The 16682-nt window shown below is 40.8% G+C and overlaps 3 protein-coding genes across 5 annotated transcripts in view; 1 reads left to right on the forward strand and 2 right to left on the reverse strand.

Annotated features, from left to right (window-relative positions):
- Positions 1–16682, forward strand: part of LOC6506936 (ecdysone-induced protein 78C) — a 49157-nt gene that overhangs the window by 15906 nt on the left and 16569 nt on the right. The gene's annotated exons all lie outside the window — the stretch shown is intronic.
- LOC123257148 lies at positions 93–1485 on the reverse strand. Its single transcript, XM_044714984.1, has 3 exons — positions 353–1485; positions 234–294; positions 93–172 (listed from the first exon to the last, which is right to left on the reverse strand). Exon 1 carries the CDS (start codon positions 1274–1276, stop codon positions 623–625), a length of 654 nt encoding a protein of 217 aa, XP_044570919.1. The 5' UTR covers positions 1277–1485; the 3' UTR covers positions 93–172; positions 234–294; positions 353–622.
- Positions 1534–3564, reverse strand: LOC116655920. The gene is made up of 3 exons (XM_032454935.2): positions 2869–3564; positions 1621–2581; positions 1534–1552 (listed from the first exon to the last, which is right to left on the reverse strand). The coding sequence occupies exons 1-3, from the start codon at positions 2881–2883 to the stop codon at positions 1542–1544; spliced, it is 987 nt and encodes a 328-aa protein (XP_032310826.1). The 5' UTR covers positions 2884–3564; the 3' UTR covers positions 1534–1541.

Here is a 16682-nt window from a genome sequence, read left to right on the forward strand (position 1 = left end):
TTGGCGGAACATATAACTTATAATTTCTAGAGCTAGTTCTTGTAGAACTGCTTCTTTTGTCCACTAGCACTACTACGTGCTTGCTGAATACGGCAATAATATCTGCAATTGGTACATCCTTCATTTGATATGAAGTGATGTCCATTGCAGAAACCATCGCAACATCGTTTGGCTGAAATAATAAAAAAAATTATAAATTTAAAAAAAAAATTTAAAATTAAAATGTTACTCACCTTTAACAAAATTTACAAAATAAAAATTTTCTAATTCTCTCCTCTTAATCTAAATCTGAATCTGAAATTGTTGAAAATAATTAATTATTATTTTTAATTAATTTGTAAATAAAACTTACCGGAATGGTTACGGCCAAGACCAATTAAATTAACATTTTGGCTATATGGCACCGGATATTGCGGCATGGGGCGGGATCCTCCGTTCTGACTTGCGGTATTCGACCTTCGCACCATTGCTTTCCATTTGTTTCTGAGAAGCAATTGTTCCCCAATGGGAATATAACGGGTCCCCATGCCCTCGCAAAATCGGTGATGGGAGCCAATGCTAACTTTGCTGGCGAATGGGCACCACAAGCATTGTTTTATTTTTGGGTCGTCAACGCAACTTCTTATGTGCTCCAAATACTTCGCCCTCGACAGTTTGAGGTAGCAGTGTTGGCATTGGTAAAGTTTTGTGGTCCAGCGCCGACCGCTGCCGTCCACATGGGAGTGTGGCACCCAGTCAACAATTGAACTTCTTCTTCTTTGTTGATCTTGTTCTTGCCACCATTGTTGCATTTGTCCCCACCGTTGTCGCTGATACAGCAGATCTCTAGGTCGCCGCTCCAGCTCTTCAGCAGGTCGCCGATCGAGCCCTTCAACAGGTCGCCGATCCAGCTCGCCAGCAGGTCGCAGAGCTTCACGTCGCCGATCCAGCTCGCCAGCAGGTCGCAGAGCTTCACGTCGCTGATCCAGCTCGCCAGCAGGTCGCAGAGCTTCACGTCGCCGATCCAGCTCGCCAGCAGGTCGCAGAGCTTCACGTCGCTGATCCAGCTCGCTAGCAGGTCGCAGAGCTTCACGTCGCCGATCCAGCTCGCCAGCAGGTCGCCGCTGTTCTTGCCGCCGTTGTTCCCGTTCCTGCCGCCGTTCTTGCGGCCGTTGTTGGTGGTGGTGGTGGTGTTGGAAGGGCGAGCCTTGGGCACATGGACGTGGCACATGGTAAGGGCAGTATCGCGCCGGTGCACAATGGCAACATGGAGCATCAGGTGCTCTTGGCGGAACATATAACTTATAATTTCTAGAGCTAGTTCTTGTAGAACTGCTTCTTTTGTCCACTAGCACTACTACGTGCTTGCTGAATACGGCAATAATATCTGCAATTGGTACATCCTTCATTTGATATGAAGTGATGTCCATTGCAGAAACCATCGCAACATGGTTTGGCTGAAATAATGAAAAACATTATAAATAAAAAAAAAAAATTTTAAATTAAAATGTTACTCACCTTTAACAAAATTTACAAAATAAAAATTTTTTATTTCTCTCCTCTTAATCTGAATCTGAAATTGTTGAAAATAATTAATTATTATTTTTAATTATTTTTAATTAATTTGTAAATAAAACTTACCAGAAAGGTTACGGCCAAGTCCAATTAAATTTAAATTTTGGCTGTATGGCGCCAGAAATTGCGGCATGGGGCGGGATCCTCCATTTTGGCTTATGGTACTGGATATTCTCACCATTGCTTTCCACTTATTTCGTAGACGCAATTGTTCCCCAATGGGAATATACCTCGTCCCCATGCCCTCGCAAAATCGGTGGTGGGAGCCAATGCTGACTTTGCTGGCGAATGGGCACCACAAGCATTGCTTTATTTTTGGCTCGTCAACGCAATTCAGTATGTGTTCTAAATACTTCGTGGGCCTCGACAACCTGAGGTAGCAGTATTGGCATTGGTACAATATTGTTGTCCAGCGCCGACCGCTGCCGTCCTCATGGGAGTGTGGCACCCATTCAACAATGGCACTCCTTCCCCTTTGTTGTTGACCATGTTGTCGTAACCATTGTATTCGTCGCTCTTCTGCACGTCGCTGATCTGCACGTCGTAGCAGATCTCTGGGTCTTTCATCTAACTGATCTTCCGGTGGGCGATTCGGCAGATCTCTGGATCTTTGATTTAGCTCATCTTCTGCTCGCCGATTCGGCAGATCTCTGGATCTCAGATCTAGCTCATCTTCTGCTCGCAGATCTGGACGTCGCAGATCTGCACGTCGTAGCAGATCTCTGGATCTTTGATTTAGCTCATCTTCTGCTCGCCGATTCGGCAAATCTCTGGATCTTTGATTTAGCTCATCTTCTGCTCGCCGATTCGGCAGATCTCTGGATCTTTGATTTAGCTCATCTTCTGCTCGCAGATCTTGCCGCCGTTGCACATAGGGACAGTCTCGCGCCGGTGCACAATGGCAACATGGAGCCGAAGGCTCGCGTTGAGCACCGTATCCTTGCTCCGGTTGCGTTGAGGTTGAACGGGTTGGTACCTGTGCCGGTACGGTTCTTTCAAAAATTTCCACCTTGTGGGACTCGAGCAACTATAAAAATGAAAGAAAATGATTAAAAAACATACAATTTAGTACACATTAATAACACATTTTGATATTAAGTTATTCCCCAGCTCAACGAGAGGGAAGATTTCTTTGGTCGTATCGTAACGGTAAACGCCGACGCCTATGTGCGTAATTAAAAACTTCGAGAAACTTGTTCAAAATGTGTACACAAATTATTTATACATTCATGATCATCATGTATATGGTATATACATATATAATGACGATGAATGCACATTAAATATTAAAAATAAACAAATATTAATACTTACTATGTTAATCTGCATCTTTGTCTGCCTTTAAATTGCGATATTTACCGATAGTTTAAAACGAACAAAATTGGCAACTAGAGCTGGAACACAATCGATGTTTGGGGTCATCGATGATTTCAGTTGAAACAAAAAATTAAAAAATTAACTAATTTCTTTAGTTGAGATCATTGTTTAAAATCTTTGTTGAGCGTTAATTTTGTATGCTGCTGTCCAAGTTTACTATATGTAATAATAAATAGGGAAAAAAAACAAAAAAAACATACAATTAAAAACAATCGATAGTGGCCTATGAGCCATCGATGTTTTGAAAATTTAAGAGAAATCGAAAGTTTCCCAAAAAGTTTCATCACTATCGAAAAGACGCCAATTTGAATTTTGATTTTCAATAAAGCGAACGCCGAAATGGAAATTGTAACAAAATTAAAAGCTTTCGAAGGTGGGCTTCCCGCATCATTGCAGGGATGGATAGAGAGGAAGAAGGAATCGTTGGAAACAGGCGCTTGCTTGATTTCTAGCAATTTTGCATCATTGGATGAAGCGGAGGAACCGTTCTTTTTACTGTTTGACGAATTCCACGTCAAAAATTTAAAAGTAAGTTAAAATGTAATTTAATTTGTAGCTATAGAATATAGCTATATCCTATATCCTTAAAACACTATATAAATTTGGAGATTGAAACGTCTGGGATGGTCAAGTGTATAGAGATGGATGATATTTAAAAAATATCGTATCGATGATATATCATTTTTTGAAAAAATAACAATGTGATAGAAAATTGATATATTAAGTATTTTAGATGTAAAAAAAATAATTTTTAATAAATTTGTATATACATTTTAATTACATTATTATACATGTTTTAAAATTTTTAACTAAGATCAAATAATATATATGGGTAATTTTCCAGAAAGGTCAATCGCGACAAAAAAATTCAAAGTCAATAAAAGAATGTTTTTTTCAAACATTTCTCAAATCTAAACCACAAATGGACATTGTTTGACCTTGAGATTTATTTATAGACATGGCGAAAGCTAAACGAATTGGAAACTGTAGCCTTTTGAAGGGTATGGTAGAATCGGATGGTATCATCGGAATACGTGGCAGCAGGACCACTTTTTCTTATTTCTGTAATCACCTACGAAAATAAAAAATTAAATGCAATACGAAATTAAAATCTATACATACAGTAAGAAAGTAAATAGATAATTGTCAAATTTACCGGTATTTGGATCATACTGTTTTATATTAAGGTGATATTCATCTTGTCCTTGCCAAAATATCAATGGATATTGTAGTGCGTCATATGAGCGGTGTAAATCCGAAATCGTACTGACAGCGTTGTCTCGCCGTGTAATTTTTATAGATCTTTTGTCAACTGGATCACCAACCATGATAACAGCAACCTCATCAACAGTTGGAGCGTTGAATCTACCAGCATGTTCACCTAATGGTACTTTGTCGGCTTTTATGACGATTTGATAATTGTCATTTCGCAGTCGTGGCGAATTTTTTTTTGATCAACTGAATTAGTTGATTGCGATCTTTTAAAAAATTTTCCAATAATATCACAATTTCTCTTTCCTCTGCTTGTTCAATAAAATTATGCAGGCACCGAGTCGTCACGCGCTCTTCACAATCGCCCATAAAATAAATTTGAAGAAATTTCGGATTGTTATCAGGCATTGGCATCAGTGAACCGATTTTATGGTACATCTGGCCTTGAATTTTGAATGTAGTTTCAAAATCACGTCCATCGGATGCACGATCGAAAATTTTAGTTGCCCCAAATGACGTCATTTGGAAGCAAGTGCATTTTCTATTCCCGTACTCTACCTAATCGAATCGGTGAGCAATTCTTTCTAAGCATCGGCTATCCAGTTGGCTAATGCCTCCTAAAACGCTGTAAAGCCTTTACTTAAGATAATTCCCCCGTTTAAAAACTCAATCCTCTGACATGGCCCGTTCATCCAGGCCTTAAACGGGTCTACGCCCAACCTCTTAGTTAAACACCCATAAACAACTCCAGCCCATGCCGAGGAGCTATTTGGAGCTATTGGATGTGGTCGGAAACCGCAGCTCAGCTCCATTTAAAGTCGGGTTGGCCACGAATTTTCCCCTTATTCCAAACTTCCTGTAAGCCACAACCGAAATCCACCCACGGAGCTGAAGTAAAATTAGTTTTTATGACTGTTGTCAGTAGCGGGAATGGAGCAACAGCTCCAGGGATTCGGATCCCTTGGCTCTCAAATGCAATTTATTTGATGTTGCACAATTAATTGCCCAAAAAGATCGGAAAAAAACGGTTACGGGTTAAGGCGGTTATAAAATCCTATCCAAGGGAGGCGTGTCTACCGTGTATGACAGGCAACAGATATTTGTTTCTGTCACTGTCATTGTTGCTGTCGCTTTTTCTGTTGCTGTTGCTGCACGCGAGCAACATTTATTAGTCGCGTCTATTGGCCGCAACATTTGTTGCAATTTTTTATGGTCTTTGTCCGAGGTTCGGAGGCCGGAGTCCGGAGTCCGGGGTCCATGGTGTTGAGCAAACATTTCCTTAATTTTCCTCAACACCCACGCAACACTAACATGGAAACCACGAGAGAAAAAGAGCAATCCCCTTTGTCCTCCTACTCGACCCACACTGGTCCGATTTCGAGGCAAGGAGGCCTTCGTGCTGACTTTTGCCACTTTTAATGATTTTCCACAACAGTACAGATTTCCTTTGCAACTTGCAACCATGAAACTTTTACTTAAAATGCTCTGCACTTGGAAAATAATTTTTAGAACAAATATTTTAGATATTTTACTTTGGAAGTTATGGTTGAAAACTTATAAAATGTATTTATTAAATTAATTACTTGAACAAAAATTATTCTAAGAAATATATTTAAAGTCAAACTGAATCCTCAACTGATGCAAAGTTTTTCCTTTCTCTGCCTCATTGCATACGGGAAGTTCAATAATTTACTTAAATTGCTTTTGTGGCAAGTTCGGAGGAGGCCTGGATGTTGCAGTTGCCACTGGAGAGGCGGGGTTCATTTTCATAGAAGGCTGAAAGTTTTCGAGGCGCCTTTTGATTTTTGCTTGCTCGGTTTAATTAGACTTTGCCACAGACTTTTGTCGATTCGGACTCGGATGGTGGGATTATTATGCCTTATGGCCATGCTGCAACTGGCAACTAGCAATTGCTGATTGCCGATTGCCCATTGCTGCAGTTGCAAGTTGCAGGCTGCAGTTGAAGTTTCTGCCGTGAGAGATTTTCCAATTAAGTTGGCTTAGAAAAAGAGCTAAAATCATTGGGCACTAAAAGCTGAAAGCTAAATGCAAACTTTAATTTCAGTGATTCTGGAAATGCTCTGGGATGGAGATTGGGGATTTTAATGGGTCAGGCCATTTTGCAGAAAACAAATGCAATTATGATGCCCGTGCTTGTGTGTATAAGAGTGGGCGTGGCTTGACTTTTATTTAATTTGCAAAGCTTTTGTTGGCAACGGCAACAAAGTACTATAAAATACAAAAAAATAACGCGCGTCGCTTGGCAAGCAAAAATTGCATTTCGGATGTTGCAGCAGCGGCAGCAACACCAACAGCAATAGCAACGTCAACAGCAACACTTTGCATCGCTCTGCGGGAATTTGGGTCAAACATAAAGCACATAAACACACATACACAGACAGGCACAAAGTTTCCATGCCGGCATGCGGCATTTTGTGGCAATATCAACAGCGCTGCCACCAGCAGAAGTTGCAATAAAAACACCAACTACATCCACCACCGACGTGCCGGCTGCAGCATCTGCCTTCCCCGTTCGCAAAGCCAATTATTTTCACATTTAATTTGATAAACTTCTACGGTTATTTACATTCCCCTGCTAAAGTAAAGGATTGCGTCACCCAACCATGCTTTAAATTTGTGCAAAATAGTATCTCTATGGGAAAACTCATAAAAACGTTAATCTGACAATGACTTCTATTTTAATTTATTTTTCTTTACTTATTCAACCGAAAAATGGTCTAAAGGCTGTGTCTTTCCCAAAAATAATCAGATTCAAGAGCTTTAAACAATTTGTACATCGATTCCCCACCAATCTGCATCAAAATATAGGAACAAATTATTTTGTTCATTTTTTATCAAATTTTTTAGGTGATCCCCTTTAAAATTCAAAGGTATACATGGGAGTGAGTATATGGCCCACAGCGAAGGCTATATCTTTGTCAATTCTCATCCGATCCTCAAGCGGAATACCTAAAAGGATTTGTAGATCGATTCCCCATCAATTTACATCAAAATCTGGAAACAAACGATTTTTTATATTTTTCATCAAAATTTCTGGAGGAAATCCTTCGAAAATCAATAAAAGTGCATGGGACCACTATATGGCCTACAGCGAAGGCTATATCTTTGTCAATTTTTATCCGATCCTCAAGCGGAATACCTTAATCGATTTGTGGTTCGATTCCCTATCAATCTGCATCAAAATCTGGGAGCAAAATATTTTTTTGATTTTTCATTAAATTTTCTGGAGGGTCCCCTTCGAAAATCAAGAAAGGTGCATGGGGCCACTATATGGAACCCAGTGAAGGCTATATCTTTGTCAATTCTCATCCGATTCTTGAGCGGAATACCTTAATCGATTTGTGGTTCGATTCCCTATCAATCTGGATCAAAATCTGGAATCAAAATATTTTTTGGATTTTTCATCAATTTTTCTGGAGGGTCCCCTTCGAAAATCAGGAAAAGTGCATGGGGCCACAATATGGCCCCCAGTGAAGGCTATATCTTTGTCAATTCTCATCCGATCCTCAAGCGGAATACCTTTAACGATTTGTAGATCGATTCCCCATCAATCTGCATCAGGATCTAGGAACAAAGTATTTTTTTGAAATTATATTTAATTTTCCAGGGGATCCCTACGAAATTTGAAGGAATACATGGGAGGGACTCGATTTGTAGATGGAATCTCTACAGCTACGCGTTATTATATTTATTTTAAGAACCATAATTAGCGTTTAATAAAAACAATGAACATAAAAAGGCCTCTTGGGGCTTTTTAACGACCTAACCCAATATTTTCTCTAAAAATATCTTGAACTGTGCCCTAGATTCCCTTAGCATTTAAATTTATGTGAGAAGAGCCAGTGGCGGTGAGCTAATTGAAAAGTTTCCGCGCCGGAGCTCTCTCCTACTTTCTGTTCTGTTCGTTTCTGGTAAATTAGAGTTCTAATACCGCCGTCAATCAAATTGGCCGCAAATCAAAATGCAATTAAAGCTGCGAATGGCCGCAGAAGTTTTTGGACAAAGTTCTGGTTGTCTGGTTGCCAGTTGTCTGCTTGGGAATGGGCACAGAGCTGTCACTGCCAGAGGCAACATCACCAACAACACTGAGCAACCACTGAGACGACATAGTAACACAGAATCAAAACTACTCTCAACTCAATTGTAGTCAATTTGAAAGCAAACTATCAAATGTCAGCTCCAAAGATTCGAGACTCGCAGCCACGATTCTTCTAGACGCCCAAAATCGAGTGCAAAACGAAACTGTTGCTGCTGTCAGATGTTGATGTTGCTGTTGCTATTGCTGTTGTCTGATATTGCTGCTGCTGCTGCGCCTGCGCAGTGACAACAACAAAGACCGGAGACCAAGACAGGCTTATAATTGCGGCGTAAACTGGGTCACTTGCCAGCCAAAGCCCCGGCCAATCCAAATCCGAATAAAAAACCGAAAAGACTCTTTGAATTTTCGCCCATTGTTGTTGCTCGCTCTGCTTTTGGGCTTCTAACAATTGTCTTTTGTCTGGCAGTTGGCTAAATTAAAGTTTAGCCACAGCCACGGCGCTATTTGGCCATTGTTTTGCGTGAAATTGTATTATTTGGCAATAACGTCAGAAGCGTATGAAAATAAAAGGAAAATATTCTGTTTTATGACTGGGGGGATGTGAATTTCATGCATTTTTATGGCTTGGTTTAACAAATTTCACAAATTGTTTATAATAATTGTATTTATGTAGTGGGAGGGCTAATTTTTAGCTGAAATTAGAATTTGATTTAAAGAAATAATAAATAAAATTAGTCTCTCCAAACCCCTCTTTAAAACAAGTTACATTTTTGTATAAAATATTAAACATATTTCCTTAAACGCTCGTAATTAATAATTATATCACTTGGTGGCATTAAACCTTTTGTTTAGCTTCCTTAATCAGTTCACCAAACCTCAATTGAACTCCTCGAAAAAACAAAAGCAAATATCGACTGCTTTCCGCTTCCTTTTCAGAAATTCCCCTGGCGCCTTTCACTTTCGCTTGTTTCACGTTCGTTGCCGTTGCGGTTGTCGATGATGTTGCCGCTTCCGCTGCTGTTGCTGTTGCTGTTGCTGCTGTTGCCCAACAACTTCATTCACCCTCCCTTAATATTTTCGCAAACAGAACCCAAAGTCCAATGCTCGCAATTTTTATGACTTTTTCGCAAAACAAATCAGCAAACACACAACGCAGCAAAGAACAACGCTGAGACGAAATGCATTGTAAATTTAAAATATTACCAACAAATTTGTTGCCGCCGAAATATCATTTAATTTTTTAATTACGTATTTAAAGTGTTGTTATTGCCGTTCGCGACTCGTTTATAAACATTTAACAGAACAAATTTAATCGCAATATTCCCGCTGGACGCATAAACCGAAAAGTTGAATAAACAGTTTAAACAAAAACCAAAAAAAGGGGAAAAAATTGTGGGCGATCGTTAAACAATTTAATATTTATAACAAAAGCGAAAAGCTGCCGCACCTGTTGCAGGTGAATGAATGAATATTGTTGTGACTCAAGTTAAGTAAAAATCAATAAGATGCGGGAGTACTTCTGGGGAATTGTAGCTTCTATCGCCGTGTGCCCCCAGGTGTTGCATTGCCCCGAGTCCCTTTGACAAATTGCAACTGTTCATTTGTGCAACCGCCTTTGTTGCGGTTCATTGTTCTTGTCGGCAGGCGAATGTTGCCGCCGTGTTACGCATGCGCGCCTTTGAGCAATCCAGCAACACTGCAACATTGCCGGCGACACGAGCAATCTGTCCTCCAATTACAACGAAACTCGTTTGTATCCAAGCGGTAGATGTTGCCGCCGATTGTTGCAGCAGTTGCCCAGCTATTTATAGTTCAATTAACACCTTGTCGCCTTGCTAAACTTGCGAAAAAACAACTCCAAACACAATAATTAAAGTTTAATAATAGAGAGAAGGCAACGTAATATTGGGTTGGCTTAGAAGATAATTCAACATTTCAAATATCTCTTAAGTAGATCATTGAACCCACTTTTTACTCCACAACAACTGATTTGCTTTACAATTTTCACTTTTCTGCATCATTTGCAGTAAGAAGCTCACATTCTCCAGTGATTCAGTAACTTTCCAGGAAAGTATGCGTAATTTTGAGGCTATTACCCCTCGGAACACACACCTGCAACCGGGCTAAGCTAATTGCCAAATATTGCACAGAAATTGTCATTGTTTGATTAATGAGCAACCTTGACACCTAGACTGGGGATTTTTCCCCAAAAACCCACAAAACTCAGTCCTTATACTTAGTGCCAGCCAATTATATGAATTGTGGAGTATATTCTCTTGAATTCGAATGCAATTGGAGTTGAAATCTATATCGCAGAGCAATTAATGTCATAAGCCATTGACAAATTGGCATGAAATGTCGTACAATTGCATCGGGCTGATCGGGATGTAGTATATAGTATATATTTAAGCCCGTAATTGTGGGTGGGCGGCTGGCAAAGACAATGACAGCAAGTGCAGCACCAGCAGCAGCAGTAGCAGAAAAACAACAAAGCCACCCGAACGTTGACTTCTAAATGTCAATCACAGTGGACTCCCCTTTGTGTTTTGTGCCCCCAACCCCTCCTCAGCTCCCTCCGGCCACAGTCAACGTGCCCCGCATAAGAATGTCTTAGTAAATATCATAAAAATGTATATGCAAACTTAAAAAAAATGCAAAGCGAAAAGCAAATCTCAGGCGATGCAAGAGAAAAGAAGTTTATAAAATTAGCCAGCGTACTTTGTGTGCTGTTGTCTAGTGCTAAAATAAATGATTATGATGCGATGCCATTACCCGTGAATACACTGCGAGATATAAGTGATACGAGTATTAAAAATGGAGTAAGAATAAAATATTTCGAAAACTAAGGTAGTTCTCTGTTTAGTTTCAAAGAAAAAGTACAAAACCTAACTGGATTTATTTAAATATAAGTGATTTATTAAATATCATACCAGAAGCTTCTTTAATCTTATTAAAGAAATCTTCCTGAACAACAAATTTTAGTAAATTTTGCTCACAACTGCAATAGAACCCACTTTTTCTCTTAGTGCACTCATTACCCATACACTTGGACTCATACTAGTTGACAACGCATCGCCAACAGTGGCGGCAATTGCACCCGCCCTCGGGTTCAACGCCCAGTGCAACAGCAACAACTGCAACAGCAACATCAACAACTCTGCGACGCTGACAGCGACGCACGCATTTTTCTTGGCGCTTCCGTGATTCTGGCCAGCGACGTCAACAACATGGCATTATCACCAAAGGGTGCGGGACGAGGTGCCGCCTGACTCGAGACTAGAGTCCACGGGGAGGGTGCTGGGTGGCTTGATTAAGCTGCCAATAACATAAGCAGCTGCTGCCTGGTCGATGTTGCTGCATCTGCTGCTGATGCATTTGCAACTTCACGCGTCGTTGAGTGGCAGCTTCAAATTAATGGCAAACTGCCACCCGGAAGACACTTATGGGCTAAATCTTGGCCAATTTAAAGAAGCTTTATGGGGTTATTATTTGGTATTAGTCCTGATACTCTGACTTAAAGACTAGACTAGTAGAGGGTTCATAATAAAATGCAAATAATAATGCATTTTTTGTTAAAATATTAAGAAAAATAACACCCATTTCCTGGCCAAGTTATCTAAACTTTTTCCATTGTGCATGAGCTATGGGTTTCTCTGTCTGCATGCCACAAAAATGAGGAAGCAACTTCAAATGCGGCTGCAATAACCATTACCGAACGTTGCCGCTGCCAACGCAGAAATCAGTGAAGCGTTTTGGGCTTCGAACTGGCTGGCCAGCTTTATAGTATAGCCCCCTCTGGCTCCCCCCGGCTTGCATCTGGTTACTGGTGGGTTGTTGCCTGGTTGTCTTCAATTAACACGCCGCTTCCATGTTGCTGTTGTTGATGTGGTTGTTTGTGTGGCATTTCCCTTTACGATTTTGCAGAATGCGTTGACCTTTTTTTCATTCCGGGTGATAGAGGAGTCTCGGGGAAGGGCAGGAGACGGAAAAAAGCGGACCAATGTGCTCTCAAGTGTGGCCACCGATGATCATGGCGGCGGCCACTTTGACGGCTTGATGGGAACACACCTTCAACACAGCCCCGGTTGCCTCCTCCTTCCAGAACCCAGACCCTAGCCCCCATTCCCATTTAACTGCTTAATCAAGCCGAAGATGAAGACTAAAGAGCTCGAGCTGCTGATCTTGGGATGATCTTAATGCACCCGGCTTCATAAAAATGATTATGATGATGATGTTGCAGCAGAAGCGTGATCGATGGTGGCTCCCTGCCTCAAGTACTCTTCTACTCTACTCGCCTCCCTTAACCCCTGCAGCCTCAAGTTGCTACTAAATTAAATCAAAACTGGCAGCGTGCTAAGACGTGCCTGACATGCCAAAAAGGGCATGGCCCTCGGACCCGGGGGTAGTTGCTAAAGTTGCTAAAGTACCAAAGTACCGAAGGAAGTTGCTACTTAAGACGCGTGCAATTTCAAACTCTCTGAGTGCAATCGAATGGAATGAAATGGGATGGGATAGGCGTCTGGAGACCGTAGGGTATTGGTCATAATATGATTTTTAATACATACTTCCCAAGCAAGTTGCGTGCTGCAAATTAGCCAGCCCTCCTCCCCCCATAACGGCTTCCCGAACGAAGTAAGCTTGCCACTAATTGAGGCACTGCATTTTCGCCCATGTTTAGCACTGACTAAGCCCTCAATTAGGTGGCTTAATCGGGGAAAATAGAGGTCTATTAGAGCATACTATAGATACATATTATTAAAGAAATAGTCAACAAAAATGCATCCTTAAAATACAGCATTTATCTATAGGCGTTTTGGGGGCAATTACTTTTAAAAACATGGCTCTTTTTATTCCAAACTCATCAATTTTTTCTAAAAATCATTTATTTCAAAGATATAAAAATTGAAAGAATATTCAATAAACTATTCAACCATGAAAATCCCTCAAATAGCTCGTTTTTAGTAGAATTTCTCCCACTTTTATTTAATGTGAGCTACTTTCAAAGCCTCGTTAAGCAAATAATGGGCAAAAAGGAAAAACTTTCATTGGTTGTAAACTCAATTTTCAAGTATCCAACGGATGCAATTCGGTCTCGATGTGGGAAAACTATTGAGACTGTCTGTAAAGCAGGAAATTGTCAAGCGATGCGTCCTGTTTCCTCCAGGCAATCAGATCTGAGAAAAACCCCAAGTAACCAGAGTCTCCAAAGGCAACAGCAACAGCAACAGCAACTGCGAGGCTGACACGAAAAGTCACTTCCTTATTGCAAAGCTCACAGACGAACGGCCACGCATACATGCACATTTAAGCCATCATCTAAATCAAGGCTTATGTAACTGCCAGCTTTTGAGCCGGAGGCTGAGCAGCATTTTCGTTAGCAGTTTCTCATTTTTTTTTTTTCTGTTCAGCTTGAGAGGAAAGGAAGAAAAAAATGCAAATGCATCTAACACCGGTTAAGCAGCTTGCTTTTTTTTCTGCATCCATGAGATTGCAGCAGCAACAGCGGCTGTGGCAGCGGCAGTAGTTGCATGCAACATACAACTGCAACAAATCTTGTTACTCAATTTCAATTGGTGCTCTGCCGGCTGCGCAGTCAACTGCAACTGCACTCGCAGCCTCTGCCGGTCCGAAAGCTTTCTCTGCCATAGCGGCCTCTCTCTTTTCGCTCAGTGTCTCTCTCCCAGAGCGCAGTATCGCTCTTTGGGCTCTTTGTTTTGCTTCTGGTATTCTTCAGCTGATGTTGCTGTTGGCGTGTTGTTGCTGTTGCTGGTGCTGTTGTAGGCGTGCTGTAAAAGCTCTGCGCTGCTGCCGCATGCGTCGGCATCGACGCTGACGTCGACGCCGGCAGCGGCCGCCGACTGGGGCTTGGAGCCCCTTCGTTTCGTTGTCGTTTTCAGTTGCCTCTCGTCAACTCGCGCGGAAATACCGACAGAAATCCGAATACCACTAGAAACCGGACAACAGCCCAGCAGCAACATTAGCAACATCAGCCAGCAACAGTAACAACAAAGCACAACAACCACCTATCTTGGCCAGAAAATAAATACAAATTTCCAATCGGGCAGAATTCGATTCATAGAACTTGCAACACATCATACAATCATACATAAAAGTGAAACAACAGGCGTTGCAAAGATAAAAGTGCGTCCAATATTCCCAATATACACACAACAAACGACGCGTGTGACACCCTGCACTCCCCACCTACACTCCAAAAAAAAAAAAAATAAATAAATAAAGAAAAAAGAAAAAGTAAAGAAAGAAACCCCCACCCACCCCTTTTTTCTGACGGTTGCATAAATTGATTTCGGGGCATTGTGTGATTTGAATTTCAAAACTCCCTCCCCAGAAGCAAGAGAAGATTCAGTGAGGAAAAAGTTCCAAAAAAGTTTACAACAAAAAGAAGTCAAGATATATATAGAGAGATATATATATATTTATTTAACAAAAAAGCAGAGCAGTGAAAACAGGCAGAAACCGAAAATTGTTGCTTAAGTGAAGTTTCTGAAATTCAACCGAAAACGGCATTCAAATTAATAAGAGAAGCCAACGCACTTGGACAGAACCAGAAGAAGGAAGGAGCCTATTTTTGGATAAAACTCGCCACCAGGAGCAGCTTCATTGAATGGTAAATTTTTATATTCCAATTTCCGGGGAGTTACATCTGTGAGTGTGAGACATACGCGGCGTATACTTAATATCAATTGCAATCGAATTATCACACTTTTGAACTCGCTGAGTAATCAACTCCTTTGACCCCCTCCCTCCTCTTTGGAGTTCATTCACTTGGCCTCTCGCCACTTCCTGTCTTTGTGGTTGGGCACAAAATTTTACTTCCTATTTTTGCATTTATTTTTTTTCGCTTTTCGTTTTATTTTTTTGCACAAATTTCCATTTTCCTTTTCACGAGCATTAACTTTACAACTGGCCCCAAAAAACTGGTTTTTGTTGCGCAAACTGGTTGGGGTTTTGGCTTCTTGTTGTTGTTGTTGTTACTTCTCATTTTTTTTAGTTGTTGTTGTTGTTGTGATTTGACTCCTTTCGGCCCGAGGGCAATTGATTTGGCTCGGCTCTGGGGCTTGTGCTCTGGCCTTTTCATTTGCATTCCAGACTGTGGTAGCTGCTTCTGCTTCAGCTTCTGCTTCAGCAGATCAACTTCTAATCAGAACCGGAAACATAAAAATGCTACAAGTCCAGCTGGGGCAGAAGTGGAGAACAGGTGCATAGAGCAGAATCCTATTAGCAGCTGCCACTGCCTGGGCTTTCAAGGGGCCATGCCATGCCGTCCATACAGACATAAATTCATATATTATGTACAGATGTCGGTATATGTATAGTGGTGTATGTGTAGTATGCCTGGGGGCCTCGCATAAAATAGTTGACAAATTCGCAAACTAGACAAACAATGCCCCCATAGATACACAGCCACAGATACAGATACAGATAGAGATACTCGAACTAATACTCGTGCACTTGTTTGCCGAGTTCATTAACATTAAGTGTTGTCCTTGTGCGTTTAGAGCTTTTTTTTTTTGTTTTTTTTTTTTGTTTTTTCGCTAAGCGAATCAAATGCACAAAGCTGTTCGGCTTGGCAAACTATGAGATACCCTAACTAATACACCCTCAAGCTGTCCATATACACACGTATATGTAAATGGCCACGCCAAAGGCAAATTTCGAAAAGGGGCCTAAAATAAATAAATTATGTACAACAACAACTGGGTTAAGTAGGCAGGAGCAACAACAACGCACGTCAAAGGAAGAAGGATAAGCGGGTTAATGTTCAGGTGGAGATACACACATACCATACACCCTATAGACACAAAGATATATGTATACTATGATGATGATGATCTTTGGCGTCATCATCGAAAAGTCAGTCAGAAGTCAGAAAGTCAGAAAGTCAGAAGCGAAGCGAAGCAAACGAACGGTATTCGTAGTAAAAAGCGGCCAATAAACTGAACGCGTGCGGTTCAAGGTTTGGCCAAAACCAAAAATGAAACTAAAACGAACAGCAGAAACAACAGATACAGATACAGATACAAAAACAAAAGGCAGGGAGAGAAAAGATACTACGCTAAGAGAAAAAGTTTAAGATTATTTCATGACTAGTAGTATAATTTATATCTTATGTTTTATAATAATTTTTTATTTTTAAAACGAAAAACTTTTTCTTCAAGTGCACTGAACGAATGACAAACCAAATGAATAACAATTAAATCTCAAAAGCATGAAATCATCTGCCATGCCCGCTAAACTAGCACACTAAACTACGTATCTCTGTATCCATGAGATACACCACTAAGCTTTGTATCTGTATCTGTAGCTGAAGCTGGGGCTAAACCCGAAGCTCATTGACCAAAAAGTCGGTGGCTTCTGTTACCGTTAAGCCAAGTCAAGCGCCCATTAACAGTTAAGCTCGCAGCAGCGTCGGGGCCAATTACCCAACTCAGGGTAATGGACTTGGCCAAAAACAAAA

Source organism: Drosophila ananassae, chromosome 2R (genome assembly GCF_017639315.1).
Source record: "Drosophila ananassae strain 14024-0371.13 chromosome 2R, ASM1763931v2, whole genome shotgun sequence".
Classification (NCBI taxonomy): domain Eukaryota; kingdom Metazoa; phylum Arthropoda; class Insecta; order Diptera; family Drosophilidae; genus Drosophila; species Drosophila ananassae.

Bases quoted from the DNA above. Each gene is read 5' to 3' on its own strand.
- LOC123257148 (XM_044714984.1), bottom strand. From the start codon at position 1,276: ATGTTCCGCCAAGAGCACCTGATGCTCCATGTTGCCATTGTGCACCGG.